General features: G+C 39.7%; 1 protein-coding gene across 1 annotated transcript; it reads left to right on the forward strand.

Annotated features, from left to right (window-relative positions):
• Positions 1-2,651: 2,651 nt before the first annotated feature.
• igsf5a (immunoglobulin superfamily, member 5a) lies at positions 2,652-11,104 on the forward strand. Its single transcript, XM_029519856.1, has 8 exons — positions 2,652-2,718; positions 4,050-4,364; positions 6,923-7,213; positions 8,304-8,423; positions 8,828-8,852; positions 8,961-9,049; positions 9,193-9,239; positions 11,000-11,104. The coding sequence occupies exons 1-8, from the start codon at positions 2,652-2,654 to the stop codon at positions 11,102-11,104; spliced, it is 1,059 nt and encodes a 352-aa protein (XP_029375716.1).
• Positions 11,105-13,895: the final 2,791 nt, after the last annotated feature.

Raw genomic sequence — 13,895 nt, forward strand, 5'->3', positions numbered from 1 at the left:
TATGCCGGTAAATTAGAGGCTAAGAAAAATAACCGAAACAGTCCTGAAGGCAGAAGTCACACTCTTCCCTCTTTCCTTCCCACAAGGATGTCAAAGCTCGGGACTTGCTTCAAGAAGCAAGATGCTATTAATGACTAGTCTTAAAAAAAAGCAACCATTTACACTGCCACTATAAATAAGGCCTATTTCAGTCTGGGTGGCTTGTAGGTCAGGTGCTAAGCTATTTTTTTCTGAAGTCTGAACAACTGAAGTCACACTCACATGTATTTACAGGATTATCATCATCATCATGTCACTTAATCTGTAAATAAGCTACAGGTCGTGTGTTCAAACATTTACATTAATAAAGTATTATTTCAATGCCCATTTACCATAAAATGCCTTCTTGTCTTTATTTAACAACTAATATAGGTATATAAATATCTGAGTAGCAACTTATAGTTGTAGTAGTCTTGTGCAGTTTTCTTGCAGAGTCAAAGATATCTTTATATTCAGTTTCTATCCACATATAACATATAACATATCCACGAGATCTATACATGCTGAATGTTGAATCTATTCAAACAAAACTGATTTTCAAAATATTTAAAATTTCTACTCAGCCTAAATAACCTCATTTTATTATACATTAACTTAGTATGACTAAGCTACTTATCTTAAAGGGACTGTTATTGATTTTCCAGTTTATGGTGAAAAACTGAATATAGATGGAAAATGCAAGTGCTGACCTCATTAAAACAGGTATTTGTAAGTTTATTTCCCAGTGAAACAGTTTTTTTTTTGGTCTGGTGGAGGTGATTTTTGTTTGACAATAACTTCAGCCGTATCTTTTCCCTATCATGAATCCTCTGAGGAGTACCACACCTTCAGAGCAAATGTAAGGGTGCATTTTGCTGCTATCAGGAGGTGACAGGCTGGATATAGTGTGCCAACTTCAGAGGGAGAAAGGATGTGATAGAGGCAAATGTTAGCATAGGCACCTTTGGAGACCACACTTGGCGAGTTAAAGATTAGAAATAGCAAAAACTTACCAACAGCACTTTTAAATGATTAACAAAGTTAAGAGCTAGTGGTGAACTGCTGGCACAAGTGATACTCTTTTAATCTGCTCTCAGAACTGTGAGGGTGTGGCCGACTGCAACCAAACAACCCTCTAACTGTCATTAGGTTCAGACTCAAATATCGTAAATGCCTGATTGGTGTCCTGATGTACAGAGCATCCCCTGTATCAAAGTTAGCCCTGCCCACTCCAAGCGGATAAGAGGAGGAATGAGAAAACAGAACTGCTCTAAATGTGCTGTGACCTTGGCAGGAAACATTGTGCTCATGTATGACTCAATAAGCCACAATAAGAGGCTGGTTGAGAAAACAGGTTTCCTGCGACTCAAACTTTATGCAGTTTTTTTTTTCTGTAGCTGGATTGTTTTATTGCCACATTTCAGTTGCTTTTTTACTTGACACAGAATAATTGAGGGTGACAGTTGTAGAACACATGTGAACAATAACTCAGACTTAATTATTCTGACTCACCGCTGTTTGCTACACTATTACGCATAGATATTCTGTGGCAATTATGGCTTTGGTTTCAGGTGCTTGAGTTGAACCTTGCTCCCTGTGAGCGTTGCACAGCCACAGGTGGAGTCCTACTGCTCACCTGTTGTTTCAGGAAATTAAGCTTTGATCCATGTCACACACCGCGGTGGGAGCTGTCACACAGAAAGCTGTTTAACTGAAGATAATGTCGCTTTTGAGGATTACTTTATTTACTTCAATGGACTGAGATGATATAGGAGAGTTTTGAAGGCTGGGAACCCAACAAGCGCACCATTCACAGTCTGTATTTGAGGTGAGGAAGAATCAGTATTGTTGTATAGCATAGAAACAATGAGACAGAATGAGCCTGTGAAATTTCTGTTTCCGTTTTATCATGCATTCTTCTTCTTTCTTTTGTAATTAGCAACTGAATCAGCTCAATTAGTGATGTACAGGAACATATAGCTCTTGCAATGTTAAACATCATCGTTATGTTATACAACCACAAACTGTTTAAATACCATCCTAAGTATACTCGGCATGGCACTATAAATAAATAATTTAATATATTTTGTTTAGTTCACTTAGTTTCTATGAAGCAAGCTATCCAAAGATTACCTTTGCATATGCTCGCCACATAGCAAGAAACATTGTGCTGTCCCCGATTTCCTGAAATGTGTTAAGCCACTGTGAAAAGCTGGGGATTTTCTTTGGCCTGAAATACATCAATTTAAGTGTAAAGACAGCACAATAAGCATCAGTACAGTCTTATAATTCCATATGTGCAACTGTGTTAAAAGATCATCATAAGATAATAAGATAAATTAATAATTATAATCAACGTCAATAACCAATCATCAGTAAAGCATGTAAAGATAAAGCAGAGGCACAATCAGTTTTATTGTGCCTCTTCTCTTATGCTTCTAAACTTAATTCGCACCAACTTATGTAAAAGCAAATACTAGGTGTGGTGCTTTCATTGGAGTTACCATCACTTTAGAGACCAAAAGCCCGGGAGCCACTTCTGGCATTTCAGAACACAGTGGATTTGTTGCCTATTATTTCAGCTGTCTCTTTCTCTCTCTTTCTCTTTCATCTTCCAGGCTAAGAACACTAACATGACTATGTCCTGGAAATCTTGGCCCAGCCTCTTCCATGTGTGTTTATTACTATGTGCGACTCCAGGTCAGAGCTAAATCTTCGAATAATAATATACTCTGTGTAAACCTGCAGACGCGTATTTCGAGAAATAATACTCTGAGGATATAAGATTTAGATTCAGTTAATTTATAAGATTTGCTGTGTGTGATGAGATCCAGTGAGGATTAAACAGAACTCTAAGGATCTTTTATCCAATGTAGAAGAATAACTTGTCTAAAACTAACTAAACTAGACTTGAACGAACTTGAACTAAAAATTGCCTTCTTCCTTTTTTCTCACATAAATCTCTGACATGTGGAGGTAAAATATTGAAATTAACTTGTGGGGGAAATGCCCTTCAAAATCAGTAATACTCTCTGTACAGGTATCAGGTCAGACAAGTTTTTTTCTCTACTTTTACTATTATTGATCATCCCTCAGTCAGCCAGTCAATCTCAGATTAGATTATTTTAGGCACAAGTGAATTTTCATTCTTCCCACTCAAACTCAAATGCATCACGAGAATGAAAACAATCAGGGAAACATTGAGAAACTCTGCCTCAGCTTTTAGTGCTCGACACGTGAAGGATTGCTTCAGATTAGTTTTGTGTTTGAGTTTCAGTCAAAAGCCAACAACACAAAACCAGCGTCCTTGTTAAGATTTATGTACCTTGGGTAAACCCAACTTGTCTCAGGCATGCTCTATAACAAGCAGGCCTGCCCAGCTGAATCAAGATGCTAACACCTTTCTTACCAGGAAGCATTCCAGTGCTTGATTTACTCATTTCTGAGATAACCAATGATATTACGTACCTGAGATAGGCATATTTGGTCTTCACTTACATAGCAAAACCATCAACCTCTATTACTATATTATACAGGTTTTTAACCCCTTGGTATTATATCATATTACAATATTTACCTCAAATATACTTCACTGATGAAACAATTTTATGCTTATCATGAAATAGTTTTGCCTCAGTGTCATTTTTGAATATGTTTCTTTTTTGTTTTAGCCCCCTGACACCCTGTTGATTTCAGTCTAATGTTACCTACATAAAGTTATTTTTGATAATAGACTATCACATGGTTATTACCTGAACAATTGTTAATTATTACATCATTATTATCAAACTATACCCCTTCATTATCCTGTTGCTATCAAACTGTACTGTAAAGCGTTACAATTCTACTTATCCCTGTGCTTTTAAATTTTGAAAATGAACACGAGGAGGTAAGAGTCAGTTCAAAAAGCAGCTTAATATGTTTAGAGAAGTAAACTGTGCATTTGAACCCAAATCCCTAAATTGTTTCACAATATAAGAAGATAAAAAGGAAGGTGCAGTATCACTTACATATCATCTCTTTATATTCAGCTTTTTCTCAAAAGTTTGACCTGGAACCGATGAATTCAACAGTCCTGCAGGGAACTGATGCGCATTTCAAAACAACTGTGCACAAACCTTGGGACATCATGATCTGGAGCGTCAAAGATAATCTGGTTCTGACCTTCTCAAAAATGAATGGCATCATACCCCCACCACCAGAAGGCTTTCATGCACATTTATGCCCTAATACCACTGACTGTGTGGAGTTCATAATCTATAACGTCCACCGCAATCAGTCTGGCCCAGTCACCTGTGCTGTACAAGGGGACTTTGGGGAAGTCACCGCAGAGCTCCATGTGCAAGGTAAAGTAAAATGAATATATCAAATTGTGTTTTGAAGAGGCAGCTGCAAAATGGAGGGAGTCATTGATGCTGAGCTGTATGCGTGTTGTCCTCACCCTAACAACATCATATTCAGAGAGTTCAATATTTCTGTAATATTTCTGTAATGCTATAAAAACCTGACTGTAGCTGCAGCGACCAGGATGTGCTGTGGAGGGCAGCAGACAACAGGATCGGCACAGAAAGAGAAATGAGCACTCCATGGTCTGAGCACTCATGGTCTACTTGGCTTAACATGTATAAATCAATGATGAATGATAAAAATTAAACAAAATCTTTAGTTGAAAAAAAAAAAAAAAGAACTTGAGGAAAGTTGTTTAAATGTGGCTTCACATCCTCACACAACAACTCAAGTCAACTTTATTAGTATAGTACTAAAAAAACAAAACAAATTGCTGTACATAAATAGACATATGATAAAGTCATGGATTACATGACCTTGTCGGTGTTTTTTACTAATTTCTTCATGGAACTACTTCTGTGATTAATCAATTTTAGTTAGGGCAGCACGGTGGCATATTTGTTTGCGCTGTTGCCTCACAACCAAGGGCCTTTCTGTGTGGAGTTTGCATGCTCTCCCTGTGTCTGCGTGCGTTTCCTCGGGATACATCTCGGTCTGTCTCTGTGTGTTTGCCCTGGGATAGACTGGCGACCTGTCCAGGGTGAACCCAGCCCTCGCCCAGTGTGACCTGGGATTGGCTCCAGAACCCCCAACAACCAGGAAACCAATAAGCGGTAGAAGATGAATGAATAGTTTCTTTTTGAGAAGATTGGTTCTATTCTCACTTTGGAGAAGAAGCTAATGCTAATGCTGTAACATGTCCAGACTGCACTGGAAGATTCATATATACAGCCAAAAGGCTGATGATAGCGAGACGAGATTAAAATCTGACCTGACTTCAGCAAGCTTCAGCATGTGACTTGGCCTAATTGTTGACACCTCTCTGCCCATGGGGAAGAGACAGAAAGCTTTTATGTTGACAGACTGGGTAATTCACCCTAAATACACCGTCACCTCAGACAACGCACTATTATCGCTGTAGAAGATGAATGAATGAATGAATGTCTCTATGGCCGTTGAATCAACCCAGAAACGGTTGAAGATGAGTGAATGATCTGAGATATGACTATTAACACATTGTTGTCACTGACAACAGTTGTAGGTTCATGAATATGTAATGTCAGATGCTCAGAAATTGAGGTGTGGGGGTGTCAGACAAAATGCAGCATAAGGGTTTTGATTGGAGTTGCTGCCCCTAAAAAAAGCCCTAGAAGAGTCACTACCCCACATCAGCGCTGCGCTGACCTCCATTCATCAGAAACTTCGGCCTTGATCTCTGGATTTGACTTTGGATAGAGGGGGATAGTGTTGAGATTCCCGCCAACCAATACAGAGCTTCGAAGCTTTGCACTTCAACGACATCAGTATGAAGTAAATGCAATCACTCTGCAATCATTCCTGATTCCCGCAATACACATACGGGTAAAGCTGCCTGTAATCTGAAGGTAATCTCACTGTAAAGCAGCTCTAGTTCGTCACTGTAAATGGATATTGATTGTGAAGATGTTGGAGCTTGTGATGCTGATTAGGGCCTGCATGATTACAGACCTATACTCATCACATGTAGCAAAGTCTGCTGCTACAGCTGATAAGACTGATTTTATTTCTGCAGGCGAAGGGGCACTAATGAGGAACACTGTTCAACAACAAACACAGTCTAACAGCAAACTAAAGCCAGTCTCATACAGGATATTGCAGGCTTGTGACATTGTACGACTGTTTGTCTGATGTTTAAGGTCAAGATATATATTTATATATATATATAATTATATATAATTGGTGACTCTAAACTGTCAGTGAGCGGTTGTTGGTCTCTGTCTGTCTCTGTATGTTGGTCCAGGGCGTACCACACCTCCACCCAGTGTGAGCTGGGATTGGCTCCAGCATCCCCTGGGACCCAAAACTGGATAAGGGGTAGAAGATGAATAAATAAAGACACAAAATGTCTCAAAGACTTGATGCAGTAATAAAATATTGATGTATATTATGTCTCCTTATACAATATATAGATTTATAAAAGGCTAGACAGTTCTATTTAGCTTTGCTACTGTTTGGCATCAGCTGCTTTATTCTTCAGTGCTGCACCAACCCTTGTCTGCAATCATACTGATGTGCAGGCGTAAGTGGTAACCCTTGTGACTTCATTTCTCTTTCAACTCATACTGCCACAGCAACACCTTTTGTGACTACTCCCATCTATAGAGCCTTGACAAACGTATGTGTGTCTGAACAAATCCTATGAAAACTGACTATGTCTCTGGACACGACTTTCACCATCTTTAGGAGGCAGAACCAGTCACATGGCGGGCAGGCCAGTCCTCCGAAACCTCCCAATTATCTGATGACCTCTAGCTCCTAGCAGCAGGAAACATTTCAAAAGGATCTAATGAGTTTACTTCATACCTCGTTACTGTATGAATGACTTGACTTCTCCATTGCCCTTGTCTCAACCTCTCAGTGAATGGTACAGTTAGCATCATGCGGGAGTACACAACAGTGGAACAAGACCAGCAGGTGGAGTTCCACTGCGTGACAACCGGTTGGCTCCCCAGCCCCACTGTCAGCTGGAGGCGAAATGGTCTCGTTGTAAACAGCAACAACTACAACACCACCAGTGTGGAAGATGGGGAGTTGTTCAACTCCACCAGCGTCCTCAAATTCCAGGCAGTCAGCAACACCACAGTGGAGTGTCAGGCAAAGGTGTCAAGCCTGCTACACACACAAGCCAGCTCTGTCTTCCTGGTGGTTGGTGAGAAAGTCTGTAAGAACTTTATCTCTAGCTATCTATCTATATAACTAGCTATCATCTAATAGAGCCACCCCCCCCCCCCCCCACACACACACACACACACACCATGCCAAAATTGAAACAGAAGACATTCGTTGCTAGACTTGTCATTTTATCCTTTACTTCACTGTATTTCATGGCTATATTAAAAATATTAACAAAAAAAAAAAATTCTTTAAATATTCTTTAAATTCTTATTCTTTAAATGAACAGATGAAGTACATCATACAGACTCAAGAATCCTAGATTTAAAGTTGCTTTGGTGTTTACAATGACTGGTGTGGGGAAATGCAGCTAAATCCGCAGGATTACATGTATGATCTTCTGCAACTGTTTTAACTTGTTGGACCTGGAGCTACAATTGGTCCAGATACTTGCAGAATCAATTCATACATATGGCTCAAGACAGCAGGTCATCTGCTCGTTATAAGGTTAATTCCAGTCGACAACTCAAAATACATCTGGTTAAGATACTGAATGTGATAAACGCTATAAATGTGTTCTCTTGTAGCAGGAAGTGCTTTGAATTCTCCTTCAGACCAGCAATGTGCTGCAGTGATGTATTTCGCGCATCACCTAATCTCTTCTTTACTTAAATTGTACATTTTTCAGCTGTAGAATTTGCATGTCTCAAGTGCCCACTTCAAACACCTGTTAAGCCTTGACAGGCAAAAGTTAGGTGTGTCACAGCTTTCTAAAAGGGGATGGATTAAGAGACATTTCTGGAAGTGTAAGACACCATGTTATCACATGCTGTGCACACAGTGGCTTTAACAGACAAATACTACCGTCCTAATATTTGCAGGGGGGGGGATAAAGGCAGACACATTACTGCTTGGCTCATCAAGGATAATGTGAATTCTTTTATATTTCTCAAGTGGTTTATTTTAAATGTTCAAGTTTAATATAAAACTACAGCTGATATAATCAGATATAATCAGATTAAGTTTTAATTGCATGACAAACCCATTCATATAACGCATAGCAATGAAAAAGCTGTAATTACGATAAGCTTACTAACTCTTGATTCTGGTCCTTACCTCTGTAACAGTTCCAAGGCCTCCAGATTGGACTGTGCTAATTGCCGTGGTTACATCTTTTGGAGGTTTTGCGCTGCTGGTTTTACTCATCATTGGAATCATCTTTTGCTGCAAACGCAGAAAGGAAAAACGTAAGGGCCTGTCTATATAAACCCGTACAGTGTGTTGAGCAAATGGTTAGAAGGTAGAAATTTCTGGGAAATATTAATGAAGATGGGAGTGTATCAACCAGAACCTCAATAGATGACAAGAAGCAGAAATGGTGATGTCACTGCTTCGTTCTTAAACATGATAAATCTTTGCAAACTGAAAGAGTTGAGGAGCAGGCTGAGTCAGTGCTGGTCAATCATTTTTACAGTAATGGCTTTTTATGGTTAATTTATAATTTATCCTGACAGTTATTAGCAATAAAATCAAATCACTGACTAATAACCATCTGCAAACAGTTATGAATGTGTTGTTGACATCATATAAGAGCCTGAAATATGTCTTTGCTAATTTACTAAGTCATTTGTCATTTTCTAATCCCCTCAAGAAACCAACTACCAAGATGAACTGAGGTGAGAAGCCACAAAAGGGATAATTGTTTTTAAGACGCCCAAAATACAGTTTCTTTGTGTTTCTACATCCAGTAAATTGCTTTGTTATTGTATATACTTCTGTTGAAGGAGAGTGAGGACACAGAGCCAGCTAAGTGTTGTCACAGCACAGACAGATGGTAAAGTGAACAGAGGGTACTTGCCAGACATTCAAACAGGTAAGATGAAAAAGCAAGCACACAAAGACATACATGCTCCAAATTAATACTCTGACAAACTGGCACCTCATTTTCCTGTTCCTCCCCGAGCCATTGTCCACTTGTGAGAAAAATATAAACTCTTGTCTCCGCTGTATCCACAGGTGGCACCCCCAGTGACCATACCAACAGTGGCTACTTGAATAACAAGGTGGGGTTGTGGTGTTTTGTAATACATGATGTTAAGAAATCAGAAATATTTATATGCAGTGATGTACAGGGTGTACATGAAGGCCATGTCGGTAGGAATAACAAGTTATAAGAAAGAAGTGAAAACCATTTGTTGACAAAATATATTCTGAGATACAAAGGGCTCATAAGTCAAAAGCAGGACTGATGAAATATTAATAAAAGATAAGGTAAAGTAAGATAATCCTTTATTGATCCCCATTGTTCCAGCAGCACAAGGCAAAGTGTCATATGCAAAAAAGTAACAAGTGTCAAGTGTCAAAATAAATTGAAAAAAAAAAAAGAAAAAAAAGAATAGGTTAGAGTCAATGAAAGAATGAATTAGAATAAAAGGCAAGAATATAGAAGAGATATAGAATATAAAAGCTTTGGAGTTTAGCAGGTAAAGTGTCATTCACTGTCTTTGTTTATCCAAAGCCCCGTCAAATCAGCAAGTGTTAGTCCTAAATGAAAGTGTGACACATTCTGACCAGATGATGGTATCAGAATGATGAAAAGCATATCAAATTCATAATGAGGGGAACATGAGTGTCTCAAAGCAAGTTTCAAGGAAATCAATCAAATGATTATCCTTGAGATGTTTCATCTCCGCCTGATGGTGGCACTAGAGGAAAAAAGCTCAAGTGCTATTTCTGCTGTTAAGTTATTACCCGAGTTTATGAGGACTGACTCACTGTTGGAACCAGACTCAGACTAGTGGCCATTAAAGAAAATGTTTGTCTTTGGTCACATTTTTCGAGGCTGAAACCGAGTTGCAACTTCTGTGAATCATAAATGCCTTTACAAAATATTATGGCAACCATTCAACAGCCGTAGAGACATTCATTCATTCATTCGTTCATCTTCTACTTCTTTTTGGTCACGGGGGGTGTTGGAGCCAATACCAGCTCACTCTGGGTGAGGGCGGGGTCACCCTGGGCAGGTCACCAGCCCATCACAGGGCCAACACACAGAGACAGACAGAGACCAACAACCACTCACACTCAGACCTGCAGACAATTTAGAGCCACCAGTTAACCCAAACATGATGTCTCTGGACGGTGGGAGGAAACCCACACAGGGAGAACATGCAAACTCCACACAGAAAGGCCCCAGGCCAGGAACAGAACCTGCCACCTTCTTATTGTGGGTTAACAGGGCGCAGCAGTATGCTAATGTGCAGCTCCGTAAACACATTAATAATCTAGAACTCTCTGTTTTTAACATCACTCCCTTACCGCAGAGCTGCAAGCTGCAGGTGTGCGTGTGTGTTAGTGTGTGTGCCTCAGGTGCAGACTCCTCCGATATGAGAGCAATTGATCAACTGGAACACACACACATACACAGAGATAAAGCCAATGTTGTTCTCTTTGTTTATACATTACTGTGGGACAGATACAGCCTTCCCTCCCCCACCCACCAACAGCCACCCGAGGCACTCTCAAGATTTCTGTGAGGAAATTTCCTCGTTACTGAACCTGTTGTTTATCTGCCATGGCGCATTTGGAAAATTCATTTAACTAATAAAGTTAACCAATAAATGAGGCACATAGAAATGTCCGGTTGCAGCCTGGTTATCCTGAGCTGATTGTGCTTTTGGCTGAATATATATTTTGTATATGTATAAACTTTGTACTCGAAATAGGAAATGTTTACAGTTTTGACTGCTGGTCCATTTTGAGAAACAGGTCAGATACATTATTAATGTGACTTTTTTTTTTTTTTTTGGCTTTTCCTTTGTAGAAGCAAAATGGGAACAGTAACCAGGCAGGAAATATCTGCAATAAGGCCTTCAACACTCTGGAGGACGCAGACCTCAGGAAACACAGACATGCTACCATTGTGTAAGGACAGACCACATATTTGCTCAGCACCCTGAAGGCCAACTGACTTCAGCTCTGAGACTGGAGAAGTGAACTGAACGTGCCAAAACCAGATACAGATGTACAAAAGTAATATGTGGAGATTAGACAGAGGAGGCCAAAAACATCCATCCTCTTTTTTCTTCTATTAAGATGGATTAATAATACTTACTCTTATAAAGTACCATAAAATGATATTGATTTTGGGAAACAAAAGCACATTAATTATGAATATGTGGTTTCCATCCTGAGAAGGCAAGACCATGACAGGCTAAATGGGTACAATAAACTATTTTATGTGGATTAACAGCGGAAAACAAGTGAAGCAACATTTGTCAGCTGCATCAGCACAAACTTCATTGTTCCAGTATGACAGACTGACAGGACTGAATTTTGGAGTTCAGCAGTTGTGTAAACAATACAAATTTATTCAAAAGTGAGTATTTTAGATCTCATTAGCTCTTCCACATTTGAAAATGTAAAAATGTTATACACATATATACACATATAATAGTTCATTCACTGCAGCATGTTTTCCTGCATGGATTGACATGTAGCACGCTGCAGCCATATCTACAATAGAGATGCATTCTTAATTCTCTGTAATGCTCCTCAGCAGTTGGAGCTCATGTCTGAACACTAAGTGTGGGTTTTATGCTGATAAGCCAACTGAATTCACAAGACCTGTGCTGTCAGCCAAGATGCATGGAGCTCACCCTGGTTGATCTTTGGGATCAGATACCAGCCAGTGATGGCTCTACTCAGTGTGGATCAATTAGGTGATAACCTGATGTTCACACTGCTGTGGCAGGGTTTCTCATTATCACCTTGGCTAATTAGCAGTTTAATCTAATTCATGATTGGCTTTAATGTGACCTTTTTTTTAAGTGGCCACTGCACATCTGAGATGAGGTTTGGAGACTCTGGTTATTAGTTTGTGACCAAGTGCTTCAAATGTTGTGGAAGCTCAGCACCTTATGTTTGACCATCCAGCAACATTCATGAACTTTATGGCTCTCCGGGAAAGATCCTGCAATAGAATTAAGCTCAGCCCCAGGCTCAGCCCCAGGCTCAGCCAGGGACATTGACATCTCTGGACTTGGGGCAAAGCTGAAGTTGTGTCTGTTGAAAGGATCCTAACTGAAGTGAAATCAGTTTAATTTCACAATAATAATGGCAAAGAGAAGTTATGTCAAGCATGCAAATTAATCTGTATAAACAAAGCAGCAGGAATAAATCACCTTAAAATGTTTTTCCATACACAAAAACGTTTCAATTGGGTTTATGTGATGAATATTGCAATGCAATAGTGACTTTTATGGCATCTTGGGACCTACAAATTATATATTTTGTGCATCTAGCTTCCAGTGAGCTCGTATCAGATGGAATCAAGACTAATAAGAACAGACTATCAGGCTAACCAGTACTGAGTACCTGAAATAAAATCATCACCCTCACACTAAGTCAGCGTGTCTTTATTCAAGCTGCGCACAGGATCTCACACAAAAGTTATGGGAGAGGAGCAACAGGTTTTACATCCAAGACAACAGGTGCCTTGACATCATAATTCAAGACACAGAACAGTCAGTAGGGGCGTTGCTTTCAGCAGCAGCTGACTCGAGTCCACCAGCCAGGTTTCAACAGTGAGTGCATACAGCTACAGTAAGTCACCTCCTACTGGTGTAATAGCATACAGTGAGCATATAGTGAGTTTATGACATAATTTATGGCAGACATAAAAGGCAGTTTGCACCAGTGCAAACTAAATTTGCGCTCGTACATCTGGACCTTTGTATCGGCCGGGACAGTCGTGTGCGGCTCCACTTATTCTTACATAAAGTGCATCCATTAAAAAACGTATTGCTTGTTTTGCTGAAAACATCTTTCTGCTGGGAGTGAATCAAACCATTGAAAATCCAAACAACATGATGACAAAGAACCTTCATGAAGCTCTGCAGCGCTGAGGAGAGCAGATTTACGCTCATCCAGCTGGACATCTCGTTCAATCTCTAAGTCTAGACACATGGCAGGAGTGATGCACAGTTGAGAGCTGTGTCAGCCCAACATGCTGAGGATATTTGTCCTGTGTCTGACAGGGAGCGAGGCTTCGCTCTTACAGCCTGCTGTCAGAAACCCATAAGTCTGGGGAACCCAATCCTAAATTCGATTAGCTGCTCTGTTTATGTTTCCATATTGGAAAACACATTAGCACCAGTGATGTTCTCTTCCATTTAGCTTCTCTTACATGGGCTAAATAATATAAATATGAAAGAAGATCCTTTCTGTCTTACGTTTTATTTTCTGTACCGTGAGACTGCACGGTTTGATATACTGCAGTTGGGAGATCAGATATTTTCTGTAGCTAATTCTGCGATTTACAGCATTTGTTTGAATCTTTTCTAAAAACCAGCAGTCTCACTGTGGTGGCTGAAGTGGTTAATGGATAGAACCAATAAAATTAATGAATAGAACTATGGTAATTACTACTGATAAGCCGTATGCTGTGTGTGGCTTCAAAGGCCTGTCCTTAATCAGTTTACCATTACATAAGGAATGTCTAGCAAATGAAAGTAGACTTTCAATCATCAAATTGGTTCTGTGCAGGGTGTTTGGATGCCACATATGTCTCCCACTGGCATAAGCCACAAGCTGGCAGCACGTAATGGAAAGTAAAGTGCTGTATGTCCACCAGGAGGCTTCTCTTGTGAAATATTGGCTGACACCGATAATCTTCTTCTGCAAGTAAAATCAGCAATGTCACCTTCAAAATCAGTGAG

The sequence above is a fragment of the Echeneis naucrates genome, chromosome 14 (assembly GCF_900963305.1).
Source record: "Echeneis naucrates chromosome 14, fEcheNa1.1, whole genome shotgun sequence".
Classification (NCBI taxonomy): Eukaryota; Metazoa; Chordata; class Actinopteri; order Carangiformes; family Echeneidae; genus Echeneis; species Echeneis naucrates.

What these genes read in the sequence shown, in the direction of transcription:
- igsf5a (XM_029519856.1), top strand. Translation starts at nt 2,652, where the DNA reads ATGACTATGTCCTGGAAATCTTGGCCCAGCCTCTTCCATGTGTGTTTA. An exon ending in CTTGCCAGACATTCAAACAG is followed by an intron (nt 9,050 to 9,192) that starts GTAAGATGAAAA and finishes CTGTATCCACAG; the next exon opens with GTGGCACCCCCAGTGACCAT. An exon ending in GTGGCTACTTGAATAACAAG is followed by an intron (nt 9,240 to 10,999) that starts GTGGGGTTGTGG and finishes TTTCCTTTGTAG; the next exon opens with AAGCAAAATGGGAACAGTAA.